We start from the raw sequence: 22,608 nt of genomic DNA on the forward strand, positions 1-22,608 counted from the left end.
AGGCTAGGGCGGAATCATCACGTACACTCCTTTTGCCCTCCTCCCAGCCTTTCCCCTTCTATGATGGGCTCGTTCCCCTTCTGAGTGTGCCTTCTCTGGTCCCAGCGGTAGTACCGCGGGCCAGAGCGGTAGTACCGCTTATGGTTACAAGCGGTAGTACCGCTCTAGGAGCGGTAGTACCGCTCTGGAGCCGTAGTACCGCTGGTAGCCCCTGCGGTAGTACCGTTGCGGTCTCGTGCTAGTACCGCCTCGATTCGAGGGGTCTTTTTTCGTGTCGGGTTTTGCGGTACTTGCCGCGGCAGTGGGGGCCATAGTTCCGCTCATATGCGGTAGTACCGCTCTGGGCCCAGTGGTAGTACCGCCCGTGGGAGCGGTAGTACCGCTGTGATCAGCGGTAGTACCGCTGCCTCCTGCGGTAGTACCGCTCTCTGCAGGGCTGGTGTGGGGGGTAACGGTTGGATTGTTCCCCCCACTATATAAGGAGGTCTTCTTCCCCAAAGTTGACCTACCTCTTCCCCCAAAAGCTCCATTGTTGCTCCAAGCTCCATTTTCCCCCGATCTCTCTCCCTAGCCAATCAAACTTGTTGATTTGCTCGGGATTGGTTGAGAAGGCCACGATCTACACTTCCACCAAGAGAAATTTGATTCCCCCCACTTATCCCTAGCGGATCTTGTTACTCTTGGGTGTTTGAGCACCCTAGACGGTTGAGGTCGCCGCGGAGCCATAGTCCATTGTGGTGAAGCTTTGTGGTGTCGTTGGGAGCCTCCAATTAAGTTGTGGAGATTGCCCCAACCTTGTTTGTAAAGGTCCGGTCACCGCCTTCAAGGGCTCCAATAGTGGAATCACGGCATCTCGCATTGTGTGAGGGCGTGAGGAGAATACGGTGGCCCTAGTGGCTTCTTGGGGAGCATTGTGCCTCCACACCGCTCCAACGGAGACGTACTTCCCTTCAAAAGGAAGGAACTTCAGTAACACATCCTCGTCTTCACCGGCTCCACTATTGGTTATCTCGTTCCTTTACTTTCGCAAGTTTACTATTGTTATATCTCTTATTTGCTTGCATGCTTGTTGTCATTGCATCATATAGGTTGCTCACTTAGTTGCATATCTAGACAACCTATTTTGATGCAAAAGTTTAATTTGGTAAAGAAAAGCTAAAAATTGTTAGTTGCCTATTCACCCCCCTCTAGTCAACTATATCGATCCTTTCAGTATGGCAGCAGATCTTGGCATGGTGCGAGTGGTTTTTGAAATTGATTCCCAACTGCTAACTGAAGCTCTGGACCTGCGCAAGTCGGACTCCTCGGCATACGTGGCTGTGATAGAAGACATGAAATACCAGATGAAGCTCTGGCTCTCGAAATTCAATGTCTCAGTGTGTAGACGGAATGTGAACTCTGTTGCTCATGAGTTGGCCAGGATTGGTCGTAGTTGTGTTTCTGACCACTGTATGCAGTGGGATTCCAATGTACCAGTCAATGTTGGCGATTGTGTGCCCAAGCTCGGTTATGTAATAAAGCTATGTTGCTTTCAAAAAAACATAGGAGTTCCCGTGTTTGACACCCACAGTTCGGCTTCTAAGAGTCCTCGGCATGGTTGATGGTCTTACCTGGGGGCCCCGGCCCACTGCACGTGGCTTCCAATTTCTGACCTTGGTAACCATGTCTTTTTGGGGAATCGAGTCCCTTTAAGGCGAGACGTCCAAGCGTCGGTTTCTTTCCTTTTTATTTATGAGCAGAACACCCAAATTTTACTCTACAGTACATCTCAGCCCTTCCCCTCAAGCAAACCGCGCAAGCCTCCCTTTTTCCCCCAAGTCCAACCTCGAGAACTTTTCCAATGGTGATCGACGCAGGTTCTTTGAGGCGCGTCCACGGCCCCATCAGAGGTAACTAGGGAAGTTGTGCCGTTTCAGGTATCCAATTGGAGCGCCTGGCTACCCAACGATATCTACCAGATTTGAATCTGGCCGCCACTCGCCCTGGATTAACGTCCATGAATGGGCAAGCACACGCGGAGAGTCACCCTACCCCTCAAGAGGGCAAAAGGGTATGTTTTGTTTCCTTCCTCCTACACGGCCTGGGATTTCCTATCCACCTTTTCTTCGGGGTTTGCTTGAGTTCTATGGATTACAACTCCACCACCTCACCCCAACTCGATTCTACACATCGCAGGGTTCGTTGCCCTATGCGAGATGCACCTCAGATGCGAGGCGCACTTCGAGCTATGGAGGAAGTATTTTTGCATAGTGCCTTGCTCCCTGGACGAGGCTATTTGAAGTGGGAGCGGCCGAGGTCTGTCAAATTGAAGGGACCGACTACCCATCAGGGACACCTCAGGAGGATACAGAGGTCTGGCCATCCGAGTGGTTTATATAGAAGATGTTCCACTCCTCGACCCAGTTCGGCCTGGACTCCCCTCGTTCTCCTCAGAGCCCCCGAGGAGGCGCTATAGCTGGAGACCACGGAGCACTGCTCAAGAGGAGGGTGCTGATGTGATTAACTTGGAGGCTCAGGTAAATCAGTTGTCCAGCACTGGCCTCACCATAATAGACGTGATGGCTACGGCGATCAACCGAAGAGTCCAGCCACTTCGGTAGTGCCAACACCCTTTGTGTATGTACAATGGGGAGGAGGACGCCTCTCGATCAATTCGGAAAAAGCTTTTTTGATCAAACGGCCTTTGGGACCGCACTAGCCGGTATCTACCAAGGGTCAGCAGAGGATTTTGCCAGGCAGCGATTCCGAGACGGGCTATCCTACTACAACCCTACCGACATAGTAAGTTATCCCATATTTCCTCGTCTACCCGAGTTGTTCTAATAGTTAATTCATCTGACCGACCATTTACTGAGTCCACATAGAGATGGAGCGTTGGATCGAGACTGTAAGCAGTCCTGCACCCGAACCGGAGACGCACCGTCGAGCGGAGGACCCCATTTTTCATGAAGATGAGGAACTAGCCCTTATTTATGAAGGGAGGAAATTTTATCTGGAGAGCCTTGACGGCTCGAGGGTGGCCGTCACCCCTGACATGCCAGGGATGAGGCCGGCCTCATCAGTAAAGCCTTCTACCTCTACTCGAGCTCCTCGCCCTCAAGCCCTAGTCCCCTGAGTTCTCCTCCAAAGGGGCGACGTTCAAAACGTCGATGCGGAGAGTATGCCTCTATGGCCAAAAAATGAGCTAGATCGGGCGAGATTGGCGAAGAAACAGATAGAGTGAGAGGGAGAGGGGATAGAGATAGAGAGAAGATAGAGATAGAAAGAGAGATGGCCAGCCGGTCGAAGGAAGAAGAAGGACCTAAACCTTATCCCGAAACTCTTTGTCGTTGGGGGCCATGAAAAGTGGTCTTCCTTTGCAGCGGCCACAAAGAGTCCTCTTCGGCCTAGCTGGCCACGAAAAGAGGCTCTTCGACCGAGGCGACGACGAAGAGTTGCTCTTCCTTCGACATAACAACGACTCGGTAATAAAATGAAATATCTGAAACAATAATATAGTTTTCAGATTTGGGATTTTAAAAAAAAAAACTCCACTGGACAACCAAAACTAGCCAAATGTTACACTAAGCCCGAACAAACAATCAGACTGGGCAACCTTAGTCGTGCCAGGTGTGCCGACCCATTAGCACACGTGCCCGACCCATCATGGGCTGGACCTGACACATGGCTAAACGGGTCATGCTGGCCCGCGGCACGTCTGATGTTGTGCATAGGCTGTGAGACCAGGCCCGCGTGCCGGCACGACACGACCCGTTTTTGTCTAACTTATTTGTATATAGGCCCCAATAACAGCCCAAATAGCCTGAAAAGAACATGTAAACTTGAAAAGCACGCAACCCATTAGGCCTAAACATGCCGCGGGCCGGTGGTTTATTCCATGCCAGCCCACTTTGCCACGTCCATTAATCCATCTACGAAGCCCAACTGGAAGTGTACAGTGAAAGGGCTCTACAGACTTCGCCACTTTCTTTTGATATTTCGGAACGCGGTCGCTCGTGTCGCCCTTCCCGCGGGTGACCCGGGCGAAACCCTAGCCGCCACACCAACCCGCCTCCCAGATCTCCCCTTCCCTCACCGCCGCTGGCAAGCGCCGCCGGGCAAAGCCCGCGCGGCGTCGGCGGCGGCGGGGCCTCCGTTTTTCCCTCTCGTGAGGTCAGGGCAGCGCGGGGCCGCTCGGCCTTGGGGAGGCGTGGGGGCGCTGTGCGCGCGGCGAGCAGGCGCCGGTGGGCGCGGGAAGCGCAGCGAGCTAGCGCCGGTGGGCGCGACGGGCGCGGCGCGGGCTGTAGGCGCGACGAGCGTGGCGCGTGTTGGGCGCGATGAGCGCGGTGGGCGTGGCGTGCAGGTGCGGCCGCGGGGGGCGCGGCGTGCCGGTGCGGGCGCCAGGAAGCGGGCTTGGGCGCGTGGGCGCGGCACGTGTGTGCGGGCGCGTGGACGCATCGCGGTTGGCCGGGGCAGTCCCTTTGCGGATCTGGCGCGTTGCGCGCGTCCTGCTGAGGTGCCTGCCTCGTTGTGGCCGTGGCCGCGCCCGATCTGACGTTCCAGTCGCCGGATCTCGTTGCCTGGGCTGCGTTGGTGGTGGCGGTGCGGAGGGGGTCGGCAGAAGCTGGTGGGCTCTTCTTTCAAGCATGTTCACGCCCATCTCTTGGAGTAGCGGCACCGTTCAGCGGCTGTGGTGTAGAGAAGGTTCTCAGATGCACCAGCTCCGGCTCGGCTGGTACTATCCTTGCGCGCGGCGGTGCGGAGGTGGTCAGTTTGATTTGGTGTTCGTCCAGTCACGGCGCGCGGCGGTGCAGGCCGGCCAGCTTCGGTTCTAACTCGGCCCTTCCTGTGCGCTGCGGTGCGGATCCTCGCCCAGTTTTGCGCACGGAGACCGAGGACGGCCGAATCTGGTGTGGCGCCCAGGCCTGCGTGCGGCGGGACGGCCTAGTCAGGTTGGCTCGTTTTCGCGAGTTTCTGCGTGCGTCGGTGACATGTCCGTCCTGGTATGTGCATGGCCTTTTCTGCCCGGTGGCGCTGGTAGGCCTCGGATCCATGTTTGTTGGCGGAAGACTCGGCTTCGGATGAAAATCCTGCGCTATTCTTGTCAGTGCCGGCGGTAGCGGCGTCTACGGATGTCGTCGTTCTCCTTGGAGGTACCGCTGTGGAGCTCGTTTTGCTCTTCGTGCCTCGTGGCTTGTGGACTCCGGGTGAAAACGTAAGATTTGGCTAGTCTAGATCGGGGTGACAGTGTTGTCCTTAATATCACTCCCTCCTTAAAGGCGTCCCCTGGGAGGCCCAGCGATGGTTCCCGATGGTGTGCATGGCTTATCGATGGAGCTTGGGTTTGTGGTGGTGCTGCCTTTTTTTTTCTTTTCTTTTTGCACTAGCCTTTTGCGGTGCTTTCTTTTTCGGAGGGTCCTTATGAATGAATTTCGCAGCTCTACTGCGAACGTTAAAAAAACTGGAAGTGTATACCGACCTGACCCCACCCGATCTAAAAGAAAAAGCTTAACCCCAGGCCGGAAACAAGTCGCCACGCCGTTCCCCGGCCGACCTCGCTTCGCCCCGACCACCGCAGGGCCATGGAGCCGAACGCCGCCGTTGAGGCCGACGCCGAGGACGACTACATGGGGGACCTGTCCCACTTCCTCCCGCCGAGCCCCTCCTCTCCCACCAGGAGCCTCGGGGTCCGGAAGCAACCCCCCAAGCCGGCTCCGCCGGCGCGAGGGCAGGCGAAGCGCGCCAAGGGGCTGCCGTGGAAGGAGCGCCGGCGGAAGGAACGCGAGAGGATCCAGAGAGAGGAGGATGCCCGCACGTTGGCCGGGATGGCGGAGGCCATCCCGGAGAGCAACGTTGGGTTCAAGATGTTGAAGCAGATGGGATACGACCCGGCCGCCCGCGGCGCCGGCACCGAGCCGGTCGGAATCGAGATCCGCCGCTCTCGGGCCGGACTCGGGGCGGAGCCAGATGCTTCTGTGGCGCTGCTGCCGCAGCTATCGGAGCCCAAGACGCGGGAGGAGGAAGAGAGGGATAGGAAGCGGGAGGAGGAGATGGTGGCGGAGCTGAGGTCGAGGAAGAGCACGCAATGGAAGGGACGGAGGTTGGTGTGGGACTACCGCAAGGCTGAGGCGGCGCTCGCGCAGCTGGAAAACAGGGAGGTGGAGCCACCGGCCCCCGATGGGGAGGAGGAGGAGAAGGGAGAAGATGAAGAGGAAGAGGTGATCACTGAAGAGGTAGCCGTTTTTCACTGATGTGATACTCTTACTTGTGCACCGTTCTTTGTTCTGTAATTCTGTTGGTCAAATTTAGGATTGCAAGCTCAGTATCAGGTTCGGACCGACATGTTCAAAGATGTGCTAATTACTGCCAATTTTTCGTACAAAAATGGAATTAAGTGAAGTAGATGAGAAAAACATTCCAATGGTTAGGATTGTGTATGAGATTGTGATTTGGATAGAACACCGTAATTGTTGTAGGTTTAATGGATTTGTCATATATCAGATATAATTCAGTAATATATGCTGGATTCATAATTCAGAATCTAGCCACATCCTACTGCATTTACCACAACACAATGATCACGAGTTCATGACAATTGATAATTGTGACAATGTGCTTATTTGTCCAATATTTGGTTGTTCATACATGTTTCCACAATTATCCCTTGAACTCATGATCATTGTGTTCTTACAAATGCACTAGCAAGTGGCTCAGCTCTGAAAGCAAATAAGAAAAAGGGCAGCCCGGTGCACGTAGCTCCCGCTTGCGCAGGGTCCGGGGAATGGTCCGACCACTTTGGGTCTATAGTACGCAGCCTTTCCCTACATTTCTGCAAGAGGCTCTGAAAGTAAATCCTACTTTATTTATTTATTTATCATTATTTCGTTGCCATTTGTTCTTTTCTGGATTTCCTTTTGCCCAAGGTATCATTTGTAAGTGTTGCTGAAGGAACTGGATTGACATGTCGTTTATGTCTGCAGGGTTTACAAACCATATTGGATAAGCTGCGTGTTCAACACCACTATTGCCTTTACTGTGGATGCAAGGTCAGTTTTATTCTGGACACAAGCCAACTATCTGTAGAAGGCAGAGCATTCATACCTGATTCCCCATCTTGTAATAACATTGCTTCTTTGGAAGATCACAGTAGAGAATCCGTGTTTTATTATATACTCCCTCCTTATTTTGAGATAAGACATTTTTTGACACTGTCATAGTGTCAAAAAACATCTTATATTAACTTAGCGAGGGAGTAGATCTCTAGTGTTGCCAGTGCATTTCTCCACCCTTTTACTGCATTACAACCAGATAGATACTGCAATTCTCATATTTTACTCTATTTATTTTCATTTTCTGAATTATAAATCCATTTAGACATTGTGTGTTTGCTGTGGCATCTTCCATGCTTTTAAAATATGGTTGTCTTGGCTGTTTTCTCAGTTTGAATCAGCAGGAGCACTGGCAAATGAATGCCCTGGGCCTAATGAAGATGATCACTGATCCACTCTGTCAATGGTGACTAGGGCACTGTCCTTCCCGCTACAGGTGATGATTCTATGAGCAATGCAATCTGTATTCAGTAATGATTGGCATTACCGCATTGGATTCTTCACATACTGGATTACAAACTTGCTGTTTTGTTTTGCCTCTATCATGCAGATTATGGTAAATGTGACATTTGGGATATTCTTGATTAGTTGACTGTGTACGGTTAACCTTAGTCCTTGACACAATCACTGGTTCATAGCCAACTGGAGAAACTGAGCTCCAGCATGTTAGTGGAAACAATATATTCTTAACTACTATTATGTGTATTAGTTTTCTGTATCAAATGTCTCAGCATGAGAAATCTTTTTGCGTCAGTTTGAAGCTACAGAGATGGAATGGGAAGCTTCAGGAGTTCGCATATGGTGTGAACTGCTCCATTTAGAGCTCAAGTTATGTCCCTGACATGTCCAAAACTCTGAATGAAGTTACCGCGGCCAAAAGACAGTAGTGTTAAGCTGTGAAGAAACGAGTTGAATTCAGCTAGCGGTAATGTCAGCAGAATTGCACTAAACGTTTGACGTTTCCCGTTCCTCCTTTCTAATCGAGGGACTATTCATCAATCATCGGCCGAACAGTTGAAGTTAGAGTCGTGGGAAGGCTGCACTGTTCATCTCTTTGTTCCAGCCAATGCCGGAATCTCTGCACAGTGCAATTACATTTGTGTCGATCTTTCATGTGGACAAGCGATCCATTTATGATCACTGTTTGTTGATCACGGGCCAACATGTGGCACAAGATTTGTCAGTGTGAGCTCAATTATTATGTCATCATGACGGCTGCATCAGCCACCCTGCCCTACCTCTGGCAATTCTTTGTTCTCCTTTCTAGCGTGGGCTCCCTAATTCTGTTGACACCCGAAGCCAGAGTCTTTGGAAGCATCAAAGGTTTCAGCTTTACCATCAAACAAAATCAACAAGATCACAAGGTCTGGATCAGCATCCCAGCAAACGGTGACTGGAAAAAAAGGGAGATGCTGGGAACACATTATTCTTGGCAGTCTCTGTCAGATGAAAGCAAGTGCTGATGTTTTGGAGAGAATATACTACCAGAGTTCCCACCACTGATCTGTTCTTTCGGAGCAAAGGAGCTGCTGCATTGCTTGATCTCACTTTCTCACCTCAGCCAGCCCATCAACAGGACACCACCGGTGCTGAGAGCATGCTGCAAAGCCACGCTGTGTGACTGTGGCCTCAACTTTGCATGCATAAACAAGAACAAGATTCCTGGCAATGCAGGATTAACAAGGGAATAATACGACGAGTCAAGGTCCTCGACGAGCATACCGATACTTCAAATTCATGGTTTACATCACATGGGCGCAAATAGTTTGGAGTTCATGGACATTATGCATAAGGAAGAAATCAGTCGCCTGCCACTTCGGAACCCTTCCTTCCCATACTGGTGACCAGAAGGTTAAAATGAACGGCAGGCAGGGGCTTCTTCAGTACCATGCTTCCCTGCGCAGGCTTAGGGTAACGTACGTAGTTAGAATGGCCCCTACAGAGACCAGTTGGACGAGCTGCCGGGGTGGTCGAACGCGCCGCCACCGCTGCTGTGATCGCCGCCGCGTGGCCCAGGCGCCGGCCTGTTCCCCTGCAGAGCGAGCTCGAGCTCGCCTGAGAAGTGGCCGTGCTGGCTAGAGCCTGCAGGGTGGTGCGCCTCGTGGAGCGGGACGTCATGTGGCAGCTGCTGATGTGGCGCGTTCCGGCCGCCTTCATGGCCCCGGGAGCCACCCCAGGGGCTCGCCGGGGGCGGCATGTAGTTACTCGCCATGATGGAGGGTGACACTCCCACAGGGTGGCCATCGAAGCCCGCGGACCGGTGGTCGTGGCTGGCACCGTGGGGGGTGTTGTCCCATGGCTGAGTTGACAGAAGAGAGAGAGCACAGCTGGAGTCGGCGGCGACCCCTGCGAGACACCCACTTGGAGGGAGCTCTGGGCCGGGGAAGCCGCCACCGTGGCTGCTGTATGCGTGGTGGCCGTGGTATCCCGTGGCCGCACCTGTGTGAGGACGCAGGTCTAGGTTGCCTTGCCACTGGATTTCACCGGGCATCCGGTAGCCTGGTCGAGCGCCCGGCCAGGCATCCCGCACGCTGCTCGGAACCCTTGGGTACGAGAAATCCAGCAGGTAGCTTCTGAACCTGCCGGGTTCTTCTGCACCAAGGATCACAAGAGCAAATCAGCAAATGGAACTTGACCGGTAGTGATCGGTGAGAGCAAGAGAGGCAAACCAGCCGTTGCTCACCAAAGGATGCGGCGAGTCGCCCGTAGCGTGTCGCGAGAGGGCCGGGGGGCGCCTTCCTCCGGCGTTCGTTGTGGCCTGCGAGGCGTCTGCGGCAGCTGCGTTTTCCTTGATCAAATTCAGGCAACTGGTGGAACCTGAGAAATTCGAGCACAGAATTAGTGGTACAACCCTCCTCAACTGAATTTAGCAGTGAGGTATGACGAGTTAATGACCGAATAAAAGTTATGGATCCAAATCTCACAGGGTTTCATTGTATAAGATCAAATAAAGATTTTTTTTTTCTTCATGTTGATACAATACGAGATGGGTACTACTAACGGTATTAAAAAAATCAGTAGTTTGGAATACTAATTTAACAAAGATATAGCAAGCTGCACAAGTACTACATGCTCCCTATATATATTAGCATATCTTGGGAACAAACAAGCATAATGCAAAACAACAGGCCTGGTCAAAAGGGCATGGCAATGCTAAGAATGTCTCTCTTCTTAATATAGCAGTACTGAACATCCCATTAAGGAACATTATCTTAACGGCCTTCATAATCACACCCCATACATGGAAAAACTGGCCCCAGAAAAGAAAGGGGCAAAGGAACCGTACATGTGTAAAGAAGATTGTAATCATTCATACAGATGTGAGATGTCTGGCTTAACACAATCAATAATGCACCTCACCAAGGGGCAGAGGATTGTCCATCAAGTGTGGAGGGAGATATCATTTTAGCTTAGCTTTTCTGATTATGCCTCTTGTCAGAGACACGCTGGACATTGGCACAACTCAGACATTCATGAGTTTCGCGAAAGAACTAGAGCCAGAGAACATAAGTCATTTCGCTTATAAACTATAGAACTTATTATGAAAACATGACAATGGGTTGTTAGTGAATGAAAAATTACGGAATGATTGGTAACTGCCCTTTCAAGTCGCAAACTCGCAAATTGAAATCTAGTGTGCTGTCCATATTTTTTGAATGCGTCTGTCTAAACTGAACATTTCTCATCAATATGGGGAAATTCACTTTGGTTCCTGGGTGTATATACAACTCATATGAGAAAAAAATTAATATGTAAAATAAAGGTCAAAAAAGTTTAGAAGTGTTTTTAGAGTAAACTTGACTTCCTTTTGCACTAGTATGTAAATTTTCACGAAGAAAAGACCAGCGTTGACTAAAGGGCAAAAAAATATTGCTATTATAAATCACTATTCACACTATTTTGGCCGGAATTTTTTTTTCTAAAAGAAGTCAATGTGGTTTTTCTTTTTGTGAATTTTTTACAAGTACAATGGAAGATCAAGTTTATTTCAAACGTATTTTTAGAATTTCATGACTTTTTATTTAATTACTAATTTTATTTTTCATATAGGTGTACTACACCCATAGACCAAAAGTTCCCCTCACATCAATATGTATCTATATTCAACCATTTCCTCTCCCCTCCTTCCCGGTGTTCACAGCATGAGCGCACCAACATCCCGAGCATGCACAGTACTGTGCAACAAGAGGGGGGCTAAAAAATAAAATCCAAAATAGGTAAGCAATGTGTATGCTTTGTTTTTTCAGTTAAAGTGATAGTAATTAATAACACAATTAAACAATTCGAGCCACAAGCCATTCGTCCATTTTATGAAATACAAAGAAATTTTCAACAAAGGAAATACAAAGAAGTTGGATAGCACATATAAACATCTGTAACCCCTAAAAATACATATAAACATCTGTAATGCAGCCTTTGGGTTTTCTAACCTAGTTAAAACCGGAAATAGTTTACAGAAAGTTACATGACGTGTAGAAAGTCAGCTAACTAAAGAGAGAAGTGCGAACCAACCTGTGGTTGGATGGTTAGGAGGACACTGGTATTTTTAGCCCACCAGGATTCAAGTCATGGTGCTCGCATTTATTTCTGGATTTATTTCAGAATTTTCGGTGATGTGCAGTCTCTACACGGTGCTCATAGGGATTGGCTGTGCGTGTGTGTTCACAGAACAAGTGTATACGCGTATGTTAAAAAAAACTAAGGAGAGAAGCTTGCCCCTCAAAAAAGAAAAGGAGCTTGAGTTGAGCCGAGTACGGACTTACCAGACTTAAGACTACCAACCTATGACGAAGCAGAATGCTACAATGGAAGATCGTTATTTCTCACTGTTCCTGATTTGATTTGACCATTTTAGAACTAATTATACGAAATGGATAGTTTTTGGACTACCACTAATCGGCTACTACTAAACTACCAAGTATAGTATAGTAGATATGCTAGCTAGAGGAATCTTATGCAAAGCAACCGGAAGGCAGGGATGTCACATCACCGAAAACATATCAATCAGTCTACCAACTTAAGAATTATCATCAGTACACTCAAATATAGAGCACAAAGTATTAAGCTGCTACAAGCAATGGCCGTAATAAATAAATAAAAGTCGCTAACACCTAACCCAATGAAAGAAGCTTGTGTTCCCGAGAAAAAAAATGAAAGAAGCTTGTGAAACTAATTATAGACGCAAAGCAATTGACACAAACGGGAGGCCCCACCAAGCTAAGTCAGTCACAATAATACTAGTGCTATACCTATTAATGCTTGGGCTACAGTTTACCTAATGTGGACAGAAGGAAACCTTCAACAAGAAGCCAATAAAAAATGGCTAGGAATACACCATGTACTGTACTCTACAGAATACGTCAAGAAATTGGCGGCGAGGAAGAGAAACGCAGCGAGAGAGAGGAGGCGGAGGTAGGAGGAGCAATGGTGACCTGCTGCACTGCTGGCAGAAGCGCTGCTCGAGGCCGGCGACGACGACGCGGGGTTCCTTGGTGTGCATGGAGCACACCTTGTGGCGGGAGTGGTATTGCTTGGCGCCGCTCAGATCCACGCCGCACCCCTCCACCTGGCACCGCGGCGGCGCGGAGCCGGACGCTCCCCCGGCGGCCACGGCCTTCCCCTTCCTCCCGCTGCCCGCGGGCGGCTTGGACAAGGACGCATTGACGCCGCCACTGCCACTGCCACCGCCGGTGCCCGTGGCGTCCTCGAAGTAGATCTTCTTGCCGAACTTGAGCCCGTGGCGCTGCTGGTCGTCCCCGCCCCCTCCGCCACTCCCGTCGCCGCCGCTTCCAATCTCCATTGCGGCGCCTGTCGTCGGTCCTAGCTAGCTGGTGGTGCGGTGAGCTGGGGATGCTGGTCGTGGAGGTGGAGGTGGCTGTGGAACACTGCTCTTGCTTGCTGGCCCCCCTCTCCTCTCCTCTCTCGAGGGAGAGAGGGGAAAGAGGGGAAAGAGGGAGAGTGGTGACTATGGGGAAACACACGCACACACACACGAGTGACCAGGCTTCACCCTTCAAATTAAACCCCCATCTCTCTCCTTACCTGTTGGTGCGACAGCCTAGTGTGGGTCTCTCTCTCTCTCTCTCTCTCTCTCTCTCTCTCTCTCTCTCTCTCTCTCTCTCTCTCAACTTGTCATGGTAGCTATAGTCACCACTCACCAGCACCTTTTGCTTTGCTCCCTCCTCCTCCGCCTCAGGTCCTCGTCAGTCGATGAGAAAGAGGAGGGATGCGCCCCTTGCCATGCTGGGTAAAACGGCTGCGCGCGGTGCGTGGGGGTGCGGGCGGGCGGGAGGGGTTGGGTTGGGTTTTGTATGCCCGTGCATGCCGGGGAGCAAGTACGTATGGTGAAAAGGCTGTGCCCCCCCTGCCTATTCATGCCATCTTTGGCATTGGCTGCGTCGCCTGCCTCCACTTATCAAATCACGCAGCGCCGAGAGGAGGTGAGAGAGCAGTGCCCTGCATCTCTGCGTCTGCGTCTGCGTCTGCGTCTGCCACCGCCAACGCAGCGCAGCAGTGCCATGAATGAACAGCACGGCCGTGATGGCAGCGCCAGGCCGCCGCAGCTAGCGTCGCCGCACAGTAGATGTTTCCCATGAGGGGCCAGCTCCCTCCCCTCCCCTCTCTCCCCTCCTTTAACACCGGACCTGTACGCTGTAGCTGCTGCTACCCAGTAGACCTGTGAGTGGCAGAATTGGTAGGTATTAATGTCGCTGTTCATCAGTGGTGCTCCATTTTGGGAGTAGAAAGTTTACCCACTCGCCGCGTGACTAGTTACCTCAGGGTTAAAATCGGGAAACAGGGCTACGGGCTGCTACTACTACTTGAGCGAGCGAGTGAGTGTGGATGGGATGTTTCTTTTTTGCCCTTTTGTGGTAAAAAGAATCACACGGGTTTCCGCCCAGCTTTACCTTTGCATGAGCTCATGTGCACGTGCCTTTCCATTTCCTACGTGCAAAAGTGCTACTCCTACTAGTACTGTGCAGTCTTTCTGTGGAGAGTGGTCCTCTACGTTCTCTTGGAGAAATACGAGTAGGTTCCTGGGAGTGCATCCAAGTCCGCAATGATTTAATATTTTTTTTTCAAAAAAAATCTTAATTTTTGGGCAAACTTTGACAAATGTTTTGAGCGCTTGTAAAATTTCATCATGGAATGACGTTGATTTTGTTTTCTTTGCCACGACTTCCATGGATGCCATTCCATGATAAACTTTGCGAGCACAAAAAACATTTGTCAAAATTTGTAAAGGAAAATCATTTTTTTGGGAGTTTACTGTTCATTCCAGTTCATTTGAGCTCGAGGTAAGAAACATTGGAGTTTATTGTTCATTTGGGCTCGAGCAAAGAATACACGGCGAGTTCCCACAGGAATTGGTTGATGAAATTTGGGTTGGTAACATGAGAACCAAAATTAAACATACACATGACTTATTAAATTTGACTAGTACAATGCCCGTGCGTTGCTACGGGCCTTTGAGGCCTCCTTTGGTTTGGAGAAATTTTATAGGAATTCTATAGGATAGGATTTTTATAGAAAAATATATTTAAAGTCCTTTGGTTTGTAGGAATAGAATCATATTCCTATGGACAAAATCTTCCTATCCTTCACATTTCATATGAAAATAATATTAACCTAGACTCAATGGGAAAAATCCAATGATATGAATGAAAGGACATCTCTTTTCCTATTACTATTCATATGATTTATTACTATTCATATGATTTGAGATACATGAAAATGTCCTCACATACTCCAAGAGATGATGGCGTATTATATATCTGATTGGAAAATGAGAAGGTTATCACTACCTCAGAGAGATGACGGCGAATTGAATTTCTTATTTACAATTAATGAAAGATGCATACTTTGCTATGGCAAGTTTATCTCCCCTTTTCTTCAACCTCAACAAAGATGTTGGCTTTTTGTCTAGAAGAAATATAAAGGTCTCAGTAATAAAAATTCTCCCAAATAATTGTGGTATTCTCACTTGTTTCTACCAAGTAATAACACCCGTGTACAAATTCTAATAAGATAATTGTGTGTTGCTATGGAGTAGAAAATGACTTGAAACTATGGTAGTTAAACAAACATTCTCTCAAGACCTCGATGCCACACTGAGATAACATTTCTCTCTACCAGATGCCTCCCCTCCTCTCAACCTAGCGCATGACTTTGACTTCCCAACAAACTTGCATTTGGAAATGGTGGTGAAGTTGTGACTCCGAGTTACTCATCTCTGGCCATGCTATATAATTTGATCCTTCCTTCAGTGATTTTTTTCTCATGAAAAGAAAAGAGAAATGTCATGAACATAGAATTTCATTACTTTCTAGTAACTTCAAATAGACATAATTATCTCCATGACCATTTACACTAAGAATTTTCAGGAGCAGCAAAGGTACACCATAGCACAAAACTATTTACATACAAATAATTTCAAGGAGACATGATTATCTACACGAGCGTTTACCCCAAATGGTATTGAAGATTGATCAAGATACATCATAGCATAGATTTGTTTTAGTGCGATGATAACATATTCACCGTCATGCCAAATTTATCCATTCATGTACCATTGAAATTTTGGCAGTTCATACTGTACTTACCAAGAGCAGGTTGACACAAGAAGACATCCACGGTGCGGAAAACATCCTGCGGTTTACCTAGCTGACCGTGCCATTTTTATTCATGGCAAATCTTCAGTAACCTATTAAATCATATTTACCTAGCTGACTCTTGTATGCGCAATTTATTTTTTTGGCAAATCATATTTATTAGAAGCTTATTAATAATATACATCAGTAAACTATTCACTATTTAGCTGACTAAAGGATAACCTCAGTCCTGTATACAACAATCTCATTCTACACATCTGTATGTATAGTTCAAGTGTTCACAATAACACTGAATTTATATATTGCAAAAAATTCAGCGGTGATATGCACATCTTAGAGAAAATTTTAAAATAATGTCAAGATAAATTCTTGACCCAAGTACATGGGAGTACAGAACTCAGAACATGTAAGATTGTAACTTATCCCAGTCCCAAGTAAGAGGGTCAGGATACCACATATCCGACAATGCTTTCCTCCAATGTCTTGAGCTTCCTTGCACATAGCTCAGACCTGCACAACAAATATTTATAAGATGGTGATAATGCAACCTGGCTACCTGAGACTCAAGTAATTTTTTGTATGCACCGAGGATAATAAACAATGAAAAACATTACACTAATTGGTTAGGACCAGAAAAGGAAGTCAAGGCCAAGTACACTATCATCTCGCAAGTATTGGCAACATCTTGCTTGCTCCTGGTCATTTCACCAAAGGATAGAAAAATACTCCCTCCATCCCAAAATAAGTGACTCAACTTTGTACTAAAGCTAGTACAAAGTTGAGTCACTTATTTTGAGACGGAGGGATTGGTAATCAATTTGCAGACTAATAATTCTCACACAACAGTAAAGTAAGATTGGTTCTTTCCATCTCCAGCTCAGCGACAAGCACTGTAACAATAAGCATATTTATGCAACGATAAAAATCAGCAAGCAATTGTCGTCTTGCCGCCCTTCTCGTCAGGGTGGGTGAGGGGGCTTGTAATGTGTCCCATGGCACGAGCATCAAGCATGGCCCCGAGCCATCATGTAGACAACCAGCGAAGTTCCCCATCACTTGGCACCATATGATTTCTATTACCATGTGGACAAATATTTACCTGATAAGCACTTAAAGAAAGAAAAATAGTCTGTCATTCCTATGAGCTGATAAGTAGATCATCATATCCTTCTTTTCGCACATGCACACCCTCTTATTGTAGAGATGGTGTGGGTAACAAAGAAGTTTTGCCTATCGGTGCTGTGCATTGCGAGAAACCTCCAGCAACAGTGATTCTTGATGAGAATCCTTCCCTGGAGTGGCCATCGAGGATGATAATTCATATTGGGGGTAATATGAACAGGTTAAGTGATACTGCTCCTCCTTTTGAGTGGGATTGCCGAGTTATGCCAGAAATGAGTTTTTTTCTGAACTGAGAAGAAGCTTGTTTAGGTCTCCTCTTGATTCTGCATCTTCATGAACAAAACAAAATTACAAGAAATCCCCATGTTACATGAAATAAGCCAAAGAAAGAAACTGCAAAAATCTAGAAAAAAATATGTGTAGTGGAGAACCAGAGGAATCAACCAAGCCAGTTGACTTATGAAGCTTTGAGAGACTTCATGGGTGGACCTGGGTAAGCCCTTTGGGAGGGTGTTTGGTGGGGGTGGGCTTTGATCGATGGGACTAATGAAACAAACGAAGCAACCTAGGTACTCCCCTTTATATTAGAGGTTTTACACACAAATCAAGCAATTGATGTTTCTGCAACTGAATGTGCCACGACGCTCTCTCTTTCTCCAAGTCCAGTGCCTTTTCGATTTTTGGATCCCTTCTTCTCCAAGTCCTGCTCCCTTGTTCCTTGTACTCCTAGCTCAAGCAGTCCAAAAAAATATTACTCTAAATATATATATATATATTGCTTATCATGTAAGTCAAGTATGTGATATCTCCAGAAACATAAACTGGCTAGTTCAGTTTTTAGAAGTCATTTATCACCTGTATTATGTTCAAATTACTTGTGTCCTAGTGTGCCAGTGAAAAAAATATGTTATCGTTGAAGAAAGTGCAAAAAATGACATTCAGGCTTACAAACCTACATTGAGCCAATCCTCTGCTCAGTCATCCATTGCCGATGATGGCCATGATAGAATATGAATACGTAATTGTTATCTGTATTACACATCAGTGCATAGTTATACAAGTTTATTATGCAGCAAACCATATGCGAAAAAATCAGCAACGAGAAACCTATCTACGAAACACCATTGGAATCACTATCGATTTCATATTCCATTTTAATGCCATTGATGCTACATTTTTATTAATATTTCAACATATTTAAAGGACCTTTGGTCCTTTAGGACTAACTGTTGCGAGAATAGAAGAGCTTACATGACTCGGGATCAATTCAGCACTTTCGAGCTTACAGCCTACAATTACTTTCAGCGAAGCCAAATAATGGTTGATGGAGCACAATGTCACTTCAAATTATGGTCACAGCAGCATACAAGTTTCTTAGGCCAAGATTAGTACCACTCTTGAAATAAAAACAAATTGTTGGGATCACAACAAAGTAAATTATGAAACAAAAAGAATCAGTGTCTAGCTTTTAATCAGTCGACTCCGAAAGCACCTGGTTGAGCTTCCATAATACCTGAACGAATGACCTCTCAGTTCACAAGACAGAGAAACAATACATTGACTGGAATAAAACAACACAAGCATTATTTCTTGACAGGACCAATATTCTCTACCTCACCTTCACTTTTTTCAAATTCTTAATTTAATTACTTGGTCCATGAAAAAAGACACATCTTGGTAAGCCATTGGAGCTTGGCAACTAAAAGAGGCATTCATCAGAACAGACTGTTTCAAACACAAAATCAGCATATCTACATTGTAGCTATTTTATCATTCCAAGTAACAAAGTAGCTTCCTTGATAAATGCATGAAAACTAAAAAAGGGACTGGTGATAGTCATCTTGGTTTAAATTAAATTAGAAATAGCTGCATGAAAGTATCTTTTGGTTGGCTCAGACAGGGAAAATATTAATAGTCCAAAAAATTGTAAGAAAGATGCAGTTACCTTTAACTGGTCCAACACAACTGACATAAAGAAGGGCCATCATGATGCAGGCTCGGTAATCTACTGCCTCAATCCGTTGTAAGGGTAACTTTATTTGTAAGAGATAGTACCATTATTAGTTTTAGTGGTCTTATTATTAATTGGCTAGATATCTGAAATGGCAAATATTGGCTTCGCTACTCAGCACTCACTCGTTCATGCAATTGTGGCTGAATTTAATCTGTCAGTGATTCCAATTCTTTTACATAATGGTTCAGAAAAGCATCTCCATTTGTGATAATTTGAAAGAAACTTGTTAAATCTCCCAAAAAAGACCAAAGAACAATGAAGAAAAAATGGGCTACAGTCATTAGAAAGTCACAACAATATTGTAAAGATAGTTGATCCAGCGGGGCATCAAGCCTTACCTCTGTTTGGAGCTTGTCAAGCAGGTGGCTTTGTTCCATGGCATGGACGAGATGATCCTGTACATCATATGCACCCCTGATATTCTGCAGCATGAGAAAGTGATCAAGAGGGTGACCCGGTGCAGCGTATGGTGTTCATCTTGCAAGGGAAACCGAGGAGCATGCAACCGCTGACCAAGAGCATGGTGCCAACGTGCGTGCTGGGTGCCGAGAACTTACTCGGTAACGAGCTGCTGTTGTGGTGCCTGCATCGGCCGTTCGTGGGACGACTTCGTCCATGGGGTTCAGCGGCGGCGGCGGCCCCGGGGATCCGCCACGGCAGCGGTGTGCGGAGTGCGGCGACCCCACACAAGCACGAGCTGCTTGGAGACCTGACCTGCCCTGAGGTTCCGTGATGGCGCCGTCGTCGGTGGCGGCGGAGGCGGGGAACCCTAGACAAAAGATTGAGGAAGGTCGGCGGCGGCGATCCCGTACCTCATCGGCGACGAGATATGACGTGACCCTTACGTCCGCGGCGGCAATCCCGTACGTCTGCGCCAGCGAGATCGCACGAGATCCGGCAGCGTCTTCTCGAGATCGCAAGATGGCGGCGCGGTCTCCTCGAGGGGATCGATAAGACTTTTTTTTTTGCGGGGTGTTTTTTTTTACTCTGTGCGTGGGCTGGGGAGGGGGACGGGACGAAAAAAACCTACGAAAAAAACCGGACGAAAATGGTGGGACGAAAAATAACCGGCGGAGACTACCAACTGAACCATTAAGATTAGAGATTATGTATTGTTGTAAAACATTTATTGAATATAATTAGAACAATTGAATGGAAAACATTTTTCCATGCATTGCTAAATGTTGTGGTGGGTTTTTTCCACATATGATTGCATGTTCATATGGACCTTATAATTGTATGATGAGGTGGAATACTTGCATGTCGAGATAAATACATTAGTGGTCATGACTCTCTTAGGTATACAGGATTCTGTTGTTTCTTTAGGGCATCTCCAAGACAGGTATCCATTCCGATCTTGTTCAGACTGTCAAGTCCGGACACTTTTTTACAATTCAACGGGCTTCCCCATTTGGGTTCGGACAATTTGGAATTCTACAATCTCAAACCGAGGGGAAGAGCAATGGAGCGTACTGTCCGCCACGTTGAACCGACAGCTCAACCCTCTCTTTTTCTTGGGATATCCTTCTCGTGTGGGCTGGGAAGAGAAGGTCATTTGAAGCCTTTTAGGCATTCCAAAGGTGTGCAAGAGCCCACTACCTATTAGGGTTATGACCTAGAGTCATTTTGAACTTACTCATGTGAGAAAAAGGGGATGTTAGCCTCTGATCCAGCAGCCACCAAGTAAAGCGATGAATCTGAGTCGAGCCTTCATTGGAGAGAGAGATGAAGGAAGAAGTTTGATATCGAGTAAAAGGAGCTCCTCCCCAAGGTTGTGAAGTTCAGATCCATCACCTTGTCCCCTTCCACCATCTTTTGTGAGATTGTTCCAATCCCTAATTCTTGCAACCCCAAAATTTATTGTTGCTATCCAAGATGCATAATCTTGATGTACGAGATCCTCTAGTGCTATCTAAAGAAGAGCTTGTTGTATCCCACATTTGATAATAGTGGAAGAAGATTAGGGTGGCTTCGACTCGTGGTTTTTCCCCTCATGTTGAGGAGTTTTCTACGTAAAATATTATGTCTTTGTGTTGATGCTTGTTGCTTTACTTTTGGCTTGAGAGCACATAGGACTTTTCCTACCTGCTTGCTTGCTAAAATCAATTAGTACTTGTCCTAACTAGCTGATGTTGGCAACCCAAGACTTGTCATGTGTTCATGCTAAACATAGTATCTTCATATATGCTTGATGCATATGTTTTCTTCCGTGCTAAACAGTGATCCTTGAATTAGTACATGATGTGGTGCTGAGATTACTTTGTTTCCACTACACTTTTAGACCACAAGTGTGTGCTAATTCCCAACTATTTTTAACAGCTCCCCTCACTCTCAGTCTCCACTCCACTCCACACAAAGCCTACCCGCCCAATGATGGTAAAAAGATGAACGCGAGGAGTGTGAGCATTCCTTGGCAATGTGGCTGCTCAGCATCTTTCGGTCTGCTCGGCTGCCTGTTGGGAAACGTAGCATGCAATTTCAAAAAAAATCCTACGCTCATGCAAGATCTATCTAGGAGATGCATAGCAATGAGAGGGGGAGAGTGTGTCCACGTACCCTCGTAGACCGAAAGCGGAAGCATTTGACAACGTGGTTGATGTAGTCGAACTTCTTCTCGTTCCGACCGATCAAGCACCGAATGTACGGCACCTCCGAGTTCTGCACACGTTTAGCTCGATGACGTCCCTCGAACGCTTGATCTAGCAAAGTGTCGAGGGAGAGTTCCGTCAGCACGACGGCGTGGTGACGGTGATGGTGAAGTGATCCGCGCAGGGCTTCGCCTAAGCACTACGTGAATATGACCGGAGGCGTAAACTGTGGAGGGGGGGCGCCGCACGCGGCTAGGAATCAATGTTGTGTGTTCTAGCGGTGCCCCCCACATATATATAGGTGTGAGAGGGAGGGAAGCAGCAAGGGGCGCCCCAAGTAGGAGGGATCCTACTTGGGCGCCTCCTCCAAGTCGGCCTCCCCCCCTTCCATATGCATCAGAGGGGGAAGGAAAGAGAGGGGGGAGGGGAAGGAAAGGGGGAGGCCGAATCCTCCCCTTTCCTTCTCCCTTCCCTCCTTTCCTTCTCCTCCTATTTCGGCCTATAGGGGGCACACCAGCCCTTTAGGGGCTGGTCTGTCCCTCTCTTGGCCCATTAGGCCCGTATAGTTTGCCGAGGGTTGCCCAGAACCCCTTCTGGTGACCCGATATGTACCCGGTACCCCTGGAACACTTCCGGTGTCAGAATACTATCGTTCTGTATATGAATCTTTACCTCTCGACCATTTCGAGACTCCTCGTCATGTCCGTCATCTGAGACTCCGAACAACATTCGGTCACCAAATCACATAACTCATATAATACAAAATCGTCATCGAACGTTAAGTGTGCGGACCCTACGGGTTCGAGAACTATGTAGACATGACCGAGACACCTCTCCGGTCAATAACAATAGCGGAACCTGGATGCTCATATTGGTTCCCACATATTCTATGAAGATCTTTATCGGTCGTACCGTAATGATAACAACGTTATTCCCTTTGTCATCGGTATGTTACTTGCCCGAGATTCGATCGTCGGTATCTTCATACCTAGTTCAATCTTGTTACCGGCAAGTCTCTTTACTCATTTCGTAATGCATCATCCCGTAACTAACTCATTAGTCACATTGCTTGCAAGGCTTATCATGATGTGCATTACCGAGAGGGCCCAGAGATACCTCTCCGATACTCGGAGTGACAAATCCTAATCTTGATCTATGCCAACCCAACAAATACCTTCGGAGAT

The 22,608-nt window shown here is 47.5% G+C and overlaps 2 protein-coding genes and 2 long non-coding RNA genes across 7 annotated transcripts; 1 reads left to right on the plus strand and 3 right to left on the minus strand.

The window, feature by feature from the left end:
• Positions 1–5,435: 5,435 nt before the first annotated feature.
• On the plus strand, positions 5,436–8,324 carry LOC109731697 (uncharacterized). Of its 3 annotated transcripts, XR_006666824.2 has the most exons (5): positions 5,453–6,212; positions 6,960–7,025; positions 7,420–7,524; positions 7,639–7,753; positions 7,843–8,324. XR_006666824.2 is itself a non-coding variant. In XM_020290873.4 (4 exons), exons 1-3 carry the CDS (start codon positions 5,562–5,564, stop codon positions 7,477–7,479), a joined length of 777 nt encoding a protein of 258 aa, XP_020146462.1. In that variant the 5' UTR covers positions 5,436–5,561; the 3' UTR covers positions 7,480–7,524; positions 7,639–7,811. The 3 variants fall into 3 exon arrangements, 2 of the variants coding, with proteins under 2 accessions (XP_020146462.1, XP_020146463.1); XM_020290873.4 differs by lacking the exon at positions 7,843–8,324 and having other exon boundaries at positions 5,436–6,212; positions 7,639–7,811; XM_020290874.4 differs by lacking the exon at positions 7,639–7,753.
• A 452-nt stretch (positions 8,325–8,776) lies between these two features.
• Positions 8,777–13,116, minus strand: LOC109731696 (squamosa promoter-binding-like protein 17). Of its 2 annotated transcripts, none has more exons than XM_040395676.3 (3): positions 12,521–13,116; positions 9,772–9,905; positions 8,777–9,677 (listed from the first exon to the last, which is right to left on the minus strand). In XM_040395676.3, the coding sequence occupies exons 1-3, from the start codon at positions 12,886–12,888 to the stop codon at positions 9,025–9,027; spliced, it is 1,155 nt and encodes a 384-aa protein (XP_040251610.1). In that variant the 5' UTR covers positions 12,889–13,116; the 3' UTR covers positions 8,777–9,024. The 2 variants fall into 2 exon arrangements, with proteins under 2 accessions (XP_040251610.1, XP_020146461.1); XM_020290872.4 differs by having other exon boundaries at positions 8,777–9,680; positions 12,521–13,028.
• A 2,886-nt stretch (positions 13,117–16,002) lies between these two features.
• LOC141028115 (uncharacterized) lies at positions 16,003–16,461 on the minus strand. The gene is made up of 2 exons (XR_012190376.1): positions 16,315–16,461; positions 16,003–16,210 (listed from the first exon to the last, which is right to left on the minus strand). It is a non-coding gene; the product is annotated as an uncharacterized lncRNA (long non-coding RNA).
• Positions 16,462–17,656: 1,195 nt separating this feature from the next.
• On the minus strand, positions 17,657–19,825 carry LOC141028114 (uncharacterized). Its single transcript, XR_012190375.1, has 2 exons — positions 19,394–19,825; positions 17,657–19,258 (listed from the first exon to the last, which is right to left on the minus strand). It is a non-coding gene; the product is annotated as an uncharacterized lncRNA (long non-coding RNA).
• Between the last annotated feature and the right edge of the window lie 2,783 nt (positions 19,826–22,608).

This window comes from Aegilops tauschii, chromosome 7 (genome assembly GCF_002575655.3).
Source record: "Aegilops tauschii subsp. strangulata cultivar AL8/78 chromosome 7, Aet v6.0, whole genome shotgun sequence".
Lineage (NCBI taxonomy): Eukaryota > Viridiplantae > Streptophyta > Magnoliopsida > Poales > Poaceae > Aegilops > Aegilops tauschii.